Source organism: Silene latifolia, chromosome 1 (assembly GCF_048544455.1).
Source record: "Silene latifolia isolate original U9 population chromosome 1, ASM4854445v1, whole genome shotgun sequence".
Taxonomy (NCBI): domain Eukaryota; kingdom Viridiplantae; phylum Streptophyta; class Magnoliopsida; order Caryophyllales; family Caryophyllaceae; genus Silene; species Silene latifolia.
The window spans coordinates 113,826,373-113,843,977 of NC_133526.1; the positions used below are offsets into that span (position 1 = coordinate 113,826,373).

Genomic DNA, 17,605 nt, shown 5'->3' on the forward strand with positions numbered 1-17,605 from the left:
ACAAATGAACAAGGAATGAAATTATCATGTCACTTAGACTTGTTGGAAATACAGGGCATGGCTTCCTATCGGAAGCGACTATATTTTTTGAAATTTTTGGCTTAAATTGAATGTCAGAGTTAGTCTCTTGTCAACAGGCGTGTTACCCTATTACCAAATTGAAAAACAATGTCGTTGATAGTTGTATTGAGCATTAAATCTGATGCTTACTAATTGAATTTATTGATGGCAATCATATAAGGTGATAAGATGGGAAAATTTGTTTTATTTTATGTTCTTAGGTAATTTAATATTCTTATTATACGAAACTGATAGGTGTATATGAGTCGGTCTTGCTTAAAATTGTCTTAATTTAAGTCTTATCACAAGATCCTTACTTTTCCACCTCTATTATAATTCATTGTAGTATTAATCAAAGAAAACCTATTTTTCAGTTTTACCGATCATGGATTTGAAAATAATCAAGGAAAATTTGACTTACCGTATAGAGAGTGAACATTATCGAGTGGGTGTTCGCGACTTTATGATATATGCTACTAGCAAAGCAGCTTCTTCTAGTGGGAAAATTCGGTGTCCTTGTGCTAAGTGCGTAAACAATAAGTTGTTAAGTGCGGATGAAGTGAATTTGCATTTGCTAGATACTGGAATAATGTGCAATTACACAACTTGGATATTTCATGGAGAGCATCTAGATCAAACATCATCATCAACTGAAACAATAAGTGAAAATCCTCCTCTGAGTCGTATGTGTCAATTAGTTCAGGACGTATATGGACATAGAACTCCTAAGCATGATTTAAGTAATTCTCCTAACATGATAAACACTCCCACCAATGGATCAAGTAAAGACGCAGAAGACTTTTACAATTTATTGAAGGATACTGACCAAGAGTTATGGCCTGGGTGTGAATTAACTAAGTTGTCTTTTTTAGTGCTCCTTTTTCACATAAAGAGTAGTAATAAATGGAGTAATAAGTCGATAACAGATTTATTAGGAATTTTACGGCTTGCAATTCCCAATGGTGCAGACCTGCCAAAGTCGATTTCCGATGCAAAGAAAATCATTGGAAAATTAGGCCTCGGTTACGATAAAATTGATGTTTGCCCATCAAAAAATCATTGTCAATTATTCTGGAAAGATAAAGTAGACGATGATACTTGTTCGGTATGTGGGACATCGAGATGGAAAAACGTTCAGGAGCAATCCACTTCAACGGGGAGAAAAAAGAAAAAAGGTGTTCCCGCCAAGGTTTTACGATATTTTCCATTAAAACCTAGGCTCAAAAGATTATATATGTCTAAACATACAGCTACCTTAATGAGGTGGCACTCTGAAGAAAGAGTTAGAGATGATAGGGTTTTACGACATCCGGCTGATTCTAAAGCTTGGCAGGACTTTGATTCTAAATATCCTGCTTTTGGTACGGAAAGTCGTAATATAAGACTCGGGCTGGCTAGTGATGGTTTTAATCCATTTGGTATATTGAGCTCTACCTATAGTTGCTGGCCAGTAGTCTTAGTACCATATAATTTGCCTCCATGGATGTGTTTAAAACCATCATCTCTCATTCTCTCCACACTAATTCCGGGGCCAACTAGCCCAGGAAACAAAATTGACGTGTATTTACAACCCCTTATTGAAGAGCTAATTGATTTATGGGTGAATGGGATCGAAACATATGATGCTTCTAAAGATGAAACCTTTACCTTAAAAGCTGGATTACTGTGGACAATTAACGACTTTCCGGCTTATGGTATGCTCTCAGGCTGGGGTGTACATGGTGAGAATGCATGTCCTTCTTGTGACTCTCAAACTAATTCAAAATGGCTTTATAATAGTCACAAACGTTGTTTTATGGGCCATCGTCGATTGTTAGAGGAAGACCATGCTTTTCGCTTCAATAAACACGCTTTTAATGGAGAAGAAGAACATGAAGTTGCACTAGTGAGCCTTTCTGGAGTAGATATGGTGCGCCAAATTCAAGCAATTTCTAATTTCACTGATTCTAAAACTTGGAAAAAGAAGAGTATATTTTTTGAATTACCCTATTGGGATTCTCATTTAATAAGACACAACTTAGATGTCATGCACATAGAAAAAAATGTGTGTGATAATGTGATTGGAACCTTATTGAATTTGGAGGGAAAGTCTAAAGATAATCTAAAGGCTCGTCAGGACTTGGAAGCAATGGGAATAAGAAAGGAACTTCACCCACAAGAAAGGGGTTCAACTACTAGATTATATCTACCACCAGCTCCTTATACAATGTCTCGAATCGAAAAGTAAATATTTTGCACAATGCTTCATGAACTCAAAGTTCCTAACGGTTATGCTGGGAACATTTCTAGATGTGTAAATCTTGCACAAACTAAATTACATGGACTTAAGAGCCATGATTGCCACATATTAATGCAACAAATTCTTCCAATTTCGTTGCGAGGACTTCTTAGAAAGGATGTGGTGGCTGTTTTATTTAATCTATGTGGGTATTTTAGAGATTTGTGTGGTAAGGCTATAAATTTAGACGACATTGAACGACTTGAAAGTTCTATACCCCAAATTATGTGCCACTTGGAAATGATTTTTCCTCCAAGCTTTTTCACTATCATGGTACATTTGGTTGTTCATCTAGCTACTGAAGCCAAACTTGCTGGACCGGTTAGATATAGGTGGATGTATTTTGTTGAAAGATATTTGGGCACATTAAAATCTTATGTTTTCAACAAAGCGCGCCCTGAAGGTTCAATAGCTGACGCTTACTTAGCCTTTGAGTGTGCCGTATTTTGTTCCCGTTACCTTGAAGGATTTGAGTCGAAGTTTAGACTAGCGTCAAAATTTGATAATTCTGCTAAAGTTTCACTGTCTTCAACTGTTCTGGAAGATAGTAATATTTTTATCCAAGGGGGACAACCCCGGGAAAAGCCTACTACATCCAAGATTTCGAAAATGAACAAGATACAAGCACATCGGTATATTCTTTTTAATTCTTCCGATGTCACGGAATTTCACAAGTAAGTATGTCATATTAGTGATATTAGTTTAGTTTTTCAAAGATTATATTGAAATATACTAATAACAAGTGTGATCACAGAGAGCATGCAACAGAACTTAAGCGACGTAGTCGACCAAGACGTCTTTCGTTAAATGAAATTGAGCGTATACAACATGAAACTTTTCATGATTGGTTCAAAGAGCATGTAAGTAGCATAGTGATTAATTAGTTGATTAATTAGTATCAAATTATCTGGTAATATGTTATATTATGAAGCAGGTTGGCAAATTGGAGGCATTAAATGGGCCAGAATGTTTGAAAGAGGAAATTCGTATGCTAGCTCGTGGTCCACTAGATGTTGTTACTAAGTACCAAGCTTATGATGTAAATGGTTTTAATTTTAGAGCAAAACGTTACGATAAGTGTACCCAAAATAGTGGAGTTGTTCTGATAGCAAAAACTTCAAGTTATGCTAGTACTAGCGATAGAAGACCTGAACTGGGAGACGTTGCTTACTATGGAAGGATAATGAAAATCATAAGATTGAGATATTTAGGAGGATTCTCAACTGTGATGTTTAAATGTGAATGGGTTGATACAACTCATGGAAGGAGAATTAGACAAGATGAGTATGGTTTTACACTGGTCAATTTCTCCCGTTTGATAAATGGGGAGACACTAGCGGATGAGCCATATATATTTGCAACATAAGCAGAGCAAGTGTTTTACATTGACGATCACGTTAACCCAGGATCGTCCGTTGCTATAAAGATGAAACCTAGAAATGTTAATGACATGGGTGATGATGAAATGACAGAAGATGATGAAAATGAGCCATATCATGTCTCGTTTCTTACTCATGAAAATATGAGTTGGGTGAGGGATGGTGTGGAAGGAACTTTGGTTGATGTCTGAACTATGAAGATAATTCCTGAACTACTAAATTTAGAACTTTTCTTTTATGTGATAAACTAGACATTCTTAATTTTATTTGCCTACGTGTAAATAAATAAAGTTGTGAAGAAATTTGTGATATTTTTCTACAGGCTTTTAAATTTGTGATATTATTCCATTACTCTTTCCTACTTGTAAATAAATAAAGTTGGCATCTTCTTTGTAAGTATTCCATAGAAGATTCGACAGGTATATGAATATTTCTTTTTTGTAAGTATTCCATAGAAGATTCGACAGGTATATGTATATTTCTTGCTTTGGTTTATATATTTACATTCTCATCATTTGTTTTATCATGACTAATAAAATTGATGATTTTTTTGTTGATAGGAATAATGGCCAGGGCTAGAAATTTAAGAATTAGTCGTAAAAGTCAGTCTGAAGTGGAGCAAGGAAGCTTGGATGGTGATAATGGTCAAATAGGTCACAACTCTACTACTGAAAGTAGTCAGGATCAGCAGTCTAACTTAGAGTCTAGTCCAAATACTGAACATCAGAATGGGGGACGGACATATGAATGTGTTGTCCAAGGTACTTATTGCATTTCAATTCATAGGTATATTGTGTTAGCTCTTTGAAATATCATCATAAAGATAGATTAATATTGAACAGATTCAGATGGAAAAAGGACTCGCGGAAAAACGGTTCTGGCGGATATATGGAATTTACCTCCAGGTCATCGAGTCGTTGTTGAGATTAACAAATCAAATCAACCTATTGGAGATGAAGGAGGTGTCCTAGGACATTATTGTGGAACGATAGCAAGACATGGCGATCTATGTTCATTAAGTTATACTCGATGGGATTATTTGAAGAAGGGTAACAAGGGTAATAATCAGACTCTAATATTGAACGAAGTTAAGGTATACTGAATTGAAAGTGCATTTTCACAATATTACTTTTTGAGTGGCATGCTATTTTTACTCTCCAATGTGTTTTTTTATTCTATGTAGGCAAGATTTCTTTATCCCAAAGTTCTTGAAAAATGGATACTAAAGTCAATAGGACATAAATGGAGGGACCATAAGTGCACTTTGAAAGGAATACATTATTCTGATGATAAAAACATAACAGAGATGCACAATAACTGTCCAGAAGACGTGGTACATGATCAATGGATTAGTCTTGTTAATTTTTGGAGATCGGACGAAGGTCAGGTATGTGTCATATATTATCTGTTATTCTCTAGGGATGGTTAAATGTTCTATTGCTGTAAGTGACTTGCATATCGTAAACTTAACGGGGGTGCTGGTGTGTTGTTATTGTTCGACATAGGTCAAAGATATTTTAGTAATTAGCTACATGTCTGTCAAATGTCTTAATTACAGATAGTCATCTAGGTTATGCTTTTGAAATGGCAGGAAAGAAGCCGCAAAAGTATTCTGTCACATAAGAAGGCTAAGGCAAAGCCTCTTCATACCTCCGGTACAAAAAGTCATGCTCGTGTGTCTGAAGAACTGGTACACCATTTTTTTAAATGAATATAAAACATGCTTTCTTATAGTATTTACTGATATCAAATTTCTTGATAATATTAATGTATTTTTTGTTGCGGCTTGGTAGAAAAAAGCACTGCAAAGATCTCCCACAAGAACAGAGCTTTATCTAGAGTGTCACCAACATAAAAAGGAAGCGAATATAACGGTTTGTTGTTTACCATTTTTTTAAACTATTAAAGATAATCTACAATATCTATGTGTGATACCATTATATTTTCAGGATCAAATAAAAGAAATTGCTGCACAACAAGGTCACACAGAGGGTAACTTAAATGATGACCCCGTCGCGCAAGTACTAGGCAAAGATCAATACGGTCGGGTTCGAGGAATTGGGTTGGGTGTTAAGCCATCAGATTTAACAGAGCCTTCTGATCCACATTATTGTAGGGGCTTGAATATGTCTACCAATGAAGAGACAACATCTATGTATCTTATTCGTCAACTAAAAGAGAGAATGCAAACATTGGAAAAACATGTCATAAAACAAGGCAATACTATTAACAAGCAGCGATATACTATTAGTAAGCTTAAAAGGAAGTTGAGAAGTGATGATGACTCTGACATAGGCGAAGATAATTCTGATGAATGTAGCTTTGAAGGTGACTTTGACAATGATGCTGATGAGGTGAACAATTACCCTGAACTTATCATTCATATGATTCCATTTGTGTAATATTTTTCCGAACACGTGTTTTCTTACAACGTGATCTGATGAGAAGCATTGTTATGTTTCTCAATCTTCATTGTAGGAACTTGAAATCCCTGAGACTGATGACGAAGTATCTTTTTAACTACACTGGAACGTTTCCTTGTCGAAGTCCAATAGTTTTTTATGAGGTTGGTGTTTGTACTGACTTATTTGAATATGCTTATGTAGTGGTCATACTAGTATGAAATTTTTAAATTGTACAATAAATAAGAACTAGCTTTGGTTCATACTTATTAAATATTTGGTAGTATTTTAATGTTCTAGGATTTTTTTTTGTATGTTTTGGTTATCATGCTTTATTGGAAAAAAAAATGAAGTGGCTGCTTGTATGATTGAATGATATAGGAGTAATTTCTTCTCTTTACTCCTTATCGCAGGTTTAGCATTGCAGGAGAATGAAAGACATTGCATCAAGTTCAGGAATAATTCATTCTGCTCTTAGTGGATTATATATTTTGCTATTTTCTTTGTTCGTACACTTTAGTTCCTAAATTGTTTTAATTGGGATTGTATCTTGTTTGGAATTTTGACATGTATTGACATGATAATTCTATTTATATTAAGTTTAATTCTCTATTGATATATAGATTTTCCATGTATTTTGGTTTTTTTGATAAAATTGCAACTACTGACCTCTAAATTGCAATTCAAAATCATTTTGTCATTCATACATTACGATAGTAAGCCAAATTTATAAAAGGTGTCATACTAGCGTCCCATATATCCACAAACGACGCTATAAAGCGTTGGTAATTCTCTTAAAATAGCGCTTCAATATTGCAGTGCTTTTTTTTTGTTTTTACCGACGCATTAAAAAAGCGTCACAAAAGATGCTAGCGGCATGAGCTATGGCGACGCTTTTTAATGCGTCGGTATTTCCCCTTACGACGCTATTTAGCGCCGCTAAAAGCAATATTAATGCGTCGCAAAAGCTTTGTTTCCTAGTAGTGCTTTTCCAAGTCTCCAATCACTCTTTCACTGAAGAGAGCATTGGTACATTATTCTCAATAAGTAATATGTCATCAACATATAAGACATGGAAAAACAATTCTAGCTCCCATTTAACTTCATGTATAATCATGATTCTTCAATCATGTGAATGAAACCATTCACTATTATCACATGAACGAAAAGTATAATCCTTTAATGCTTGCTTAAGACCATTCTAGGATCACTTAAGAAAGCTACGCATAATATGTTAGGATTCTTAGATCTTTATCTAAGGTTTTGTGTTCCAAACACATCCTTCTCTAAATTCCTATTTTAGAAAAGCGAATTTTAATTATAATTTGCCAATTAAAATGCGGCAATTCCTAACATGACTAATCTTGATCAAAATCTTCATGTCAATCTATGCATTTGAGTACTCTAAAGCTCTATTTGCCTTTAAAGAGACCCTCGCTTTAAAGTAGATCTACTCTTGTGTAACAATTTTCGGATTACAATGTTATGCCTCGTATGTAACAAGGTCATAATACCATCACTTTCACAAAGCAATATTTTAACCAATAATACATGTGCGATAAACTCCCACTGAACTTTAGGATTATAATTCAACTATACTCCTACTCTATAGTTCCATTACTTTTACAAAGTAACACTATAAGACATGTTTGTAACGATCCATCTACTCCCACTCTATCTCTCAGAAATACATCTATTTTCTTGAGAGATAACTTTGTGAGTTACAAACATATATATGGTGTAGTATTGGTAGTTTATCTAGACTATACATTAGCTTTCAAAAGGCCATCCCTATCATGGCAGTTTGATTCATGTAATATACGAGTCTTATACATGTCAACTGTTTGATAGACTCTCTATTCTAGGTATCTCATGGTTGACCCTCCGTTTAGAATAATGTGTCCGTATGGTATCGTAAATCCCTACATTTATGAGTTCAATAGCTAATCACAACTTTGTAATTGATCTTACATAAGTAAGTTGTTACTTTTAGTAACAATAACATAAGGAGAATCAAATTCATAGCTTATGAACATATCATGATCCAATCATCATAATCATCTATTTGATCAATTTGAGTTGTTAATCTAATGTTTCACTATGCAAGTAGTATATGATGATGATTTTAGAACAAATGACATAATAAAATAAGTGACTTGGGTTGAAAACCAAATCACAAATATCCAAAGCACAACAATTGTTTAAGGGATACAAACCAATTTCCAAGTCACACAAGGAAATCAAAATAGTTCTAAAAACTTCAAATACATCATAAAATTAAAGACAAAGGAAATTAAAGCCAAGCTTCCATTGATCCATCACCACGGTCGGCTACTCTGGCTTCCCACATGATCCTCTAAGCTTGCTTCTCCTTGCCTTTGTCCTTGCTAGGAGGCCCTATTTACAATAAAAAGGGGTAATCATCACAACTTGTATCAACATACCAAAGTTGAGATTGAAACATAAAAGATAGGGATAGTCATATACCTACTGGAATAACCTTTCCAGCTTTGATGTCGCCAAGGTATTTGGAACAGTTTCTCTTCCAATGCCCAACACCATAACAATATTGGCACTTGTCCCCGGTGGAGGCATTGTACTTGGGCTTGGAGGTACTAGCTTCACAAGCTTTACCTACATTCCTGTTGGGAGTTCGCTTCTTTCCCTTTTTCCCACTCCTTTTGAAGGTTCCCTTGCTCTTATGAATGACATTGAGCACATCTTTGGTGGAGCTAACACTTAGGCCATATCCCTTTCGGCTTGCACAAGCATTTTGTGCAACTCATCAAAGGAAACCTTCTTATCTTGCATATTAAAATTCACCCGTAATGGAACATATGCTTTGATTTTGTTGAGGGAATGAAGAATTCGATCAATCACGAGTTCGTCGGGAATCTCCACCTTATGCATTTTCAAGGTCTCAACATGCTCCATCAACTTGAGCACATGAGGGCTAACCTTTTGGCCCTCCTTTATGTTAAGATCAAAGAATGCGGAAGCCGCCTCATATTGTATGACCCGTGGAGCTCGTGGAAACATGCTCACAAGTTTCATGTAGATCTCATGAGCGGTGCTAATCTTTATACCACTTCTTTGGAGTTCGGCCTCCATTGCAAAGATCAACACGTTTTTGATCGCGGCCGACTCCTTTTGGTAAACCTCATAGGCTTGCCTAGCGGCGGCGGTGGACCTAGCATTAGGTTCGGTGGGAGATGCCTCGGTAAGGTAACGAAGCTTGTCGTCACCCTCCGCGGCCAAGTGAAGCTGCGCATCCCAATCGGCGAATTAGATCCATTCTTTTCTAACTTACATGGATCCATGAAGGATCGGAGCCATGACACATTGGTAAGCGTGTTGGAACTAGTGGTTACGGATGAAATTGGAGTTGCCATTGCGATTGATAAAACGATTTTGACTACAAAATAGGAAGTGAAGGAATTAATGAACATCTATCGTTTTGATAATACTTGTAAACATTTTAAACAAGTTATTGAGCATTTATGTAGTGACCTCTACCCAACTATCATAAATGATTCCGAGATCCAAATTCATATTAATACGGGTACGGTGAGCCGAGTCATCCCTTATTAATAAAACTCGGTGGATTAACCTCTTAATCGATTCTACTTTTAGAACTCTCGGTCGATAAAAATTACTCTAATTTTCATCTTTAGCCCGGAACACATGCGACTACGGTCATGAATACTTCCGTTGAGCTCAATCCAAATTTCGATGTAATAACATTTTATTACCCACTTACCCAACGTAACAAGTTTAGTACCTCGGTGAGCCGAATCTACTTCCTTATGAAATTGGGATTCATGGTTTCTACTATTTGGTAAGGCTAATTCTCAATTATTAAAAGTGAGAGGTCATGTCAATTTATTATCTATCTCGTTTTAAGTGAACTAAAGCGGTGAACTACGATAATTTTAATTGACACGGTCGATGACTCGATATGATATGCATGTGTTGTTATGGCGATTTGGCAATACATGCAACATATTAAAAGAAATGCAAAGCAATAATAAAAATTCCTAGTATGACCTTCCTAAATATAGAAAATCAAATAATCTATTACATATTCGAAAACCAACTCCTTTGGTCCCTTGAATCTTCAAGTGGCACGCTTCCCTAGAACACCGTCTTCATCGAATCACCTTTCCGAATGGCACCGCCTTGAAGAAACTCCATAATTACAAATAATAATAAAAATACAAAACTATTCCTATTATACATTTGTAAAATGGAAAAACTAATAAAATAAAAGTGATACGAGATCACAGTAAATTACAACCGAATCAATATTCCCTTACATTACGGGTAATATCGATTAAAACTAAGGCCATACTAAGATAAAATTACATAATTCAAAATTATATAAATAAAAGACATTCAACAATTGAACTATGCAGCATTATAATATGTACCTATCATGCCAAATTATGTGCCAAATCTCTCTATTTAACTTATATCTTTTATATAACCCGGTTTTATGGAAATGCGTGATCGTAGCTTCTTAAAATCACAAATTAACACTTAACTCACATCTAACCTCAAGTTAATTATCCTAACACTCTTAGGACTTAAAAATTAGTCATCACTCAATTTTTGACAATAATTCAACTTGATTTAATTTTTATGCTCATATTTGACCTTAAAATCATAATATATATGAAATAAATCCAAATTTAAATTACAATAATTTCAAAATTTGAATTTTAAATTTTTCAACATTCTGGAATATTTCCATGACATTTATAATGTCAAAAATCATGGTTAAAATTTTCGAATTAATTTTGAGAAAATATAATTGCATTTTATCGGTTTTATCTCATAACACATCTAAAGTATCCAAAAATTAATCCAATCAATTTTACAACCTTAGATCTGATTAGTGGGATATTTATGCAATCTAAAATAATTTTCTCATGCCATGCAATTCATTTTAGCAATTTATGCTAAAATAGTCACTATTTATGCAATTTTTTACACTAAAAATTCATAAATCATGCTAAATGAGATCATTTAATCTCGAAATTTACATACACTATGTAAATTATGCATGTCACAACATATTGAAGTTTCATGGCCCAATTCGGAATTTAACTATTTTTAACCATTTTACCTCTTTTAATCCATTTTTAACTCATAAAAATCATAAATCATGCAATATTAATTCAATTAATACGAGATTTTACACACAACTTGTAAAATATGCATGTGAGGTCATATAAAATTTTCAAGGTCAGAAAGTAAGTTTAACCATTTTCAGTCATTTTAACCTCCATTTATGCCATTTTTACACTAAAAATTCATAAATCATGAAATATTAATCACATTAATATGATATTTTACATGCAATAAATAAAATATTCATGTGAGGTTATACTAAAATACCACGGCCATTAGTAAAGGTTAACTTATTTTAGTGAATAAAAGTTCATTTTAATCATAAAAATATAATAAAATGACTAATAATCATTAAAATGAGCAATAAATTTCCAAAAATCATAAAAATTACCTAAAAACATTTTAGGACCAGAATATATAACATGCAAAAATTTTCGTGGCTTTATCTTCATAAAACTCAAATTTTTAGTTTTGTATGTTAACATTTTAACTCGGAAAAACAATAACCGATTATGCATGCAACATCCTTATGCTCTGATACCACTTGTTAGGTTCATATACCTCTTATTAGACTCCTCTAATAGTGAACTAATTAACTTTTTAATTATTTGTTCTTTAGATCTAGTGCATGCATAACAAAATAAAAGATTTATGAGGAAAACCAATGTTCCTTACATTGTTGTTTGGTTCGAAATATAGGGCACAAGTAAGGTCACCTTCCTTCACTTGTTCTTGAGTTTAATGTGTTGGATGATCCTCCAAAGCCTCCAAGTATAGAAGCCACTCCTTAGATTGCACCCAAGACTTACCCTTAAACTAGTATACTAATTAACTAGATTATTATACTAGTACCCTTAAAATGATTCTAATATTATTACTATTACTACACTAGTAATCTTTATTTGATATTAGAATGGATGAACAAATGCTTGTGAATCTAAAAACCTTGTTTTAAAGAGATGGAGAGAATATGAGAGTTTTGCATGCAAGAGATGTATGAATGAATGAACAAGTAAAAATGAGAACAAAATGTTCTCATTAGAGGAGATGGAGCCGGGTGGGAAGAGGCCAAAATGGCATCTTTTCCTTTTGCTTATTGTCTTCATAATGCATTAGGTATGTAAGCTAGTATATAAGGTATGATTGCATACTACTTTATATCATAAAATAATTAATCACATACACCACCATGACTCCCTCCACTTCGGTCTATATACCATAAAATGGACTACCATTTTATTTTGTCAATTTGTTATTTGTTACACAATATATCACATGTAGTATTTTACATGTTATTAATTAATTTAATGCATATTTATCACATAAATATCATTTTACAAATTAATTAAATTACATACAACAAATTGACTAATGATACTTGATCATATAAATAAAATGGGTCATATAATTATAATTCACAACATCTTGTAATTATAATTAACCATTCATTCTTATCTTTATCGTTTCTCAAACAATAAACAATTTTAGTAATAAAGCATTTTTATTACTAAAATAAATCTTATTTAATCCCATTATAATAAGATATCAATATTCTCTATCACAAGTAAATTGTTCAATTTTAAGGAATTGATTACCTTGTATCGTCTACAATTAATCAATTTATCCATTAAGGGAATTGCCCTTTAGGTGTGACCTTAAGGGATCAACTGACCACCACCGTCATACGACAGTAATGTCAAACTCTAGTAAGCCAATCATTACTGATTAATGACGATCAGTTGATTATATAATAATTCATCCCTCACGTATTCTTAATATGAGATTTAATTATGATATTAAATCATGTGATCGCACTATAGCTGAGGACACATTTTCCAACAAACCATTCCACACAACCACCACGATACTAAGACAATTATACAACACAATCGACACACTGGACAACCAACAGAACTGAGTAGGGAAAACCTACCTTTAGCAACCGCAGCGATTCCGCGCACGACCATAAGATACAAGCAATCACCATAGCCACTTATAACAACCAGCATAACCATCTATTACTTCTACCATAAACACAACTAAAACCAAGGGAGACGATGATGATGATGACAACATATTTATACCAAGCAATCCGGCGTCAAGACCGCTACTCGACTCATGCTTCCTATCCCCATGGTGTCTACACCTTCAAAGGCTCCAAAAGGGTGACTCAAGGTGAAAGATAAATGATATGACGGCATCTAGGTTTATGAGAAAAGGAGAGGAAATGATTTGGGTTTCACGATAACACGATTTATAATTCCCCGCTGAACTCACGTTACTCGATCGAGTAGACAACTTACTCGATCGAGTGGCTCCTACTCGATCGAGCGACCAAGCTACTTGATCGAGTAGCCTCCGCTAGATCGAGTAACCAAAACATGAAAGGGTTATAACGCCACAGGGTTAGTTCGTAAGGTTTCCGAAGCTCTAGACAGGTGTCTAAGGTCAGTCAACGACGGTCAATGGGTCTCTAAAAGGACTGGTATTACAGTCTTCCCCCCTTAAAAAGAACTTCGTCTCCGAAGTTCAACTCATCCTCCCCCATGACGCAAGGCACAGAAAGACTAAGGCAACCCACAACCATCCAACCCGACATGAACAAACTAATTAACGTTATGAATGCTCACCCCTCATCATCATCATCTACCTTAGTACACATCATCCAACACAGCTTCCTATCGAGACGTCAACCATACATTATACACGAGATCAATCAACACAACCGTTGCTTCCACTTATTTCTATTATTACAGAAGTATAAACCAACACAACTATCCGTTTACTCACCCATCAATTATCTATCTACAACAATTAGCTATCAATCACCAACATGCAGTAACTTATCAATCACTCATATCACAAACAATTAGCATTCCTTCCTGAACTAATATCACAGCATATACGTTATCCCTATAAACCATTTATATTACTCAACGATGCAGCAACAATTCAATTACTTAACAACTTTGATTTAAATACAACAACATGATGAATTTGACCAACAACAACCAACAATTATTCAAGGTGTGATACCAATTACACAAAACAACTACTCAAAATACTATAAGATTGTCATAATTTTGTCGTTTCCCATGCGACATTACTCTTCCCCTCTTAAAATGAACTTCCTCCCCGAAGTTCACCTTCAAGGCAAACTACAACTATTACGCGGGACTTTTATTCCATGTTGACATTACGAACAAATTATGCTATGCATTGAGACTAACAATAAACATGGTACTTCATTGACATTACATAGATATGAACTTTGCATACTAAGACCATATGAAAAGTGAATGGCACAACTACATATTCCGTTAGCCCATTATTATACACGGCATCGATTAATCTCTTACGCGGCATCACAAAACATGCAACAAGAATTATAACCGCCATGTAACCTGTTATTTGAGGCAAATCAATTTGGCATCCAACAAGTGTAAAAGCACAAAACCATGATTACATCGTATAAACCGCACTTGAAACACGACAATGTCATTACCAACAATAACAAAGGAACATATTATCAACAAGGTACGCAAGCATGAAAACTAAAACAATTTTAGAACGAAACAACCGACATATAGGGGCACTCGATCGAGCTAAGAACTTACTCGATAGAGTTGATGTTACTAGATCGAGTTCATCAGCTACTCGATCGAGTACACCGAGTCTAGAGAGGACTTCTAACTCGTATCTGCAGTTACTCGATCGAGTGAGGGGAACTCGATCGAGTTGCCATGGGTCAAATTCTCCCAAATAGATACGTTGCAATACTAAAGAAACATAATCAATTCGTAGCTTCATTTCCGACACTAACCACCTGCATAACAAGTTTCAAAATCTTCCAAAATACGGCCTGATGGCGAAATACAAACCAAAGTATATCAAAAGTACCAACCAACCAAGTACCGACTAACTACAAGTCCATGGAACGAAGATAAAACAAAAGAAACAACATCACTCTAAGGCCGGCTCCTCCATCTCCTCCGGATGTGCCAGCTCCGGCGGTACCCTCACATGTGGTAGCACCTCTACCAGAGTCTTCTTCCACTCACCACGGTGCCAAGCAACCGTAGGGGTAACTCCTGAGATCCCCCCACGTAGTCGGATCCACACCAAAGGAGTGAAAAACTCCACTGTCGTCCCCAACATCTCTCCACCACACCGGTTGGGCCGAGGCGGTCCCAATGCCCTGCAGATATGCCATCTCTTGTAGGTTCCGGAGCGTCAAAGTGGCAGATACCCTCTCTGTGAGCTCGCTCACTCGCATCTCCGGTCCAAAGAACGAAGGGTAGCTGGAAAACTGAGGCTGTGGAGGCACAGGCTGCTCGAGCTGGGCCTCAGCAATTCTCTCCCTCGCCCGTCTCGGACCCCTCCCCACTCTAGGTTGCCGATCCTCTGGTCTAGCCTGATCCCCCTTAGTCGGCTCTTGCATCACCTCCAGAAATCCATCATCAATGAGGTAGTACTGCCGAGCATGAGCCTCATCATCATCATCTGGGTCCGACGCCATTACCGCCGCCGCCAAAGGCTCAGTCACAGGAAGGTGCTCGGGGTCAGGTACTCTCATCCATCTCATACCCCATACTCTCCAAGCCAACGCACCACCCTCTGAAGTTCTCAACCATTTCTGGTCGAGGAAATAGTCTCGGTCCAAGGTAGGCATAGAGGGAGCCATAGGTGTAAGAGCCGAGGAGGCCTTAAAGGTGGCCAACTGCTCAGCTAACCGTGTGGCAATGGCACCACAACTCAAGTACCGGGTCCTAGAGGTGGCCATCAAAGCTAGGCTAGCACAGACTATGGTCGGAGTACTGTAAGAAACTCTCGGGGCTCGGGTGGGGTTGAGATAGGCAACTAGCAACATCATCTCACCTGAGTTCAACTTACTCACATCCTTCCGCTCATAGAGCAGACAAGTCAAGGCACGAAGAAAGATCTTCAAAGTGACAAGTTGAACGTCATTTATCAACATGATACTCGAAGTTGGGGCATTCTTGCCGGTAAAACAAGGCATGTAGCTAGTAGCCCCGCACTCAATCGGGATATCCCTATGGGATCCCTTCTCCGGTCGAGCAAGGCCAAGGTAGGTAGCAAACATGTCCATGGTCAAGAGGAAACTAGTGTTCATGAGGTTAAACTGTACGCTCTTAGTTGCCGCATCATAGGTGAAAGAGCTCTTGAACTCTAAGGTCAAGAAAGAGTAAGAATGCTTTAAGAATGCTTCCTATGGCTATACAAGCGAGTGAAACCCAAGGTCTTAAAGATATGCTTCACATCCGTCTCAAACTTAAGGTCCTCTAAGATTGTGGTGTCGATACATCGGGTTGGTTTCATACGACGTTTTTGTTGCTCAACAAAAGCCTCTCTTTGCTTAAAGTCAGCAAAGACAACTGTAGGATACTCGGGAACCGGTGGAACAGTGGGTCCCTGACTCCCTTCCCCAACTTCGGGCTCAGAAGCCACCCCCTTCTTACTCTGACGGGTGGCAGCTGTAGGTCTCGGCATCTGTTTCAACATACATTTAGGCACACAAACGGACACTTACTTGAAGTAAATAAACTTTTCATGTACATTTATGGAGGGAGAAACAACAATCTAGCTTTCACCAAAACAATCAAAAGTTTTAAACATGCTACTCCCACAATTCATAAAAGACGGTCTTTATAGCTTTCAAAATACGAAACTGTAACATCAACTAACCAATTAAGGTATTAATCCCATCAAAATAATTACACAAAAAGGTAGTCATCACAAAGATTTGGGGGCGAATTTCAGTTTGGGGTACTTTTAAGACGGAGTTTTAAGACAAAATTTTAAGTGAAACTAGTCAAAATCAACATTAAAGATGATACCCACAACATATATTACTCAATTTTCCCTCTTCAATACTCAAAAGACAAACTGAAATTCAATTTGTAACCCAAACCCTAAAAAATTCGGTCCACATATACTCCCATATTGATTCGATTTTTCTACTTCTAGCATCAATAATCAACAAACTAGAGCAATTATACCAAATTACAATAATTATAAACAAAAATACATGGGTATAAATCGAATTTTTTAGAAAATCTAACACTTTTACATGTTTCTAATTGATTAAAACAAACAAAAATATTAGCGTTCTTACCTTGAATGATTTGCAAAGGAGTAGAAAGAATTAACAAGAAGAAAACAAGGAGATTAACCACACACTTCACCAAGGTTGTTGAGAGAAAAGAGGATTTGAGAGAATTAGGGTTAGAGTGAAACGAAATATGAAGAAGAATGAAGTTGGGAGAGTATAAGAATCCCGATAAAACACGAGTATTGCAGTACTTACTCGATCGAGTAAGTCGGGTACTCAA

General features: G+C 36.1%; 1 protein-coding gene across 1 annotated transcript; it reads left to right on the forward strand.

Annotated features, from left to right (window-relative positions):
- Positions 1 to 445: 445 nt before the first annotated feature.
- Positions 446 to 2,287, forward strand: LOC141653363 (uncharacterized). The gene has a single exon (XM_074461102.1). The coding sequence runs from the start codon at positions 446 to 448 to the stop codon at positions 2,285 to 2,287; it is 1,842 nt and encodes a 613-aa protein (XP_074317203.1).
- The last annotated feature ends 15,318 nt before the right edge of the window (positions 2,288 to 17,605 follow it).

Bases quoted from the DNA above. Each gene is read 5' to 3' on its own strand.
- LOC141653363 (XM_074461102.1), top strand. From the start codon at position 446: ATGGATTTGAAAATAATCAAGGAAAATTTGACTTACCGTATAGAGAGT.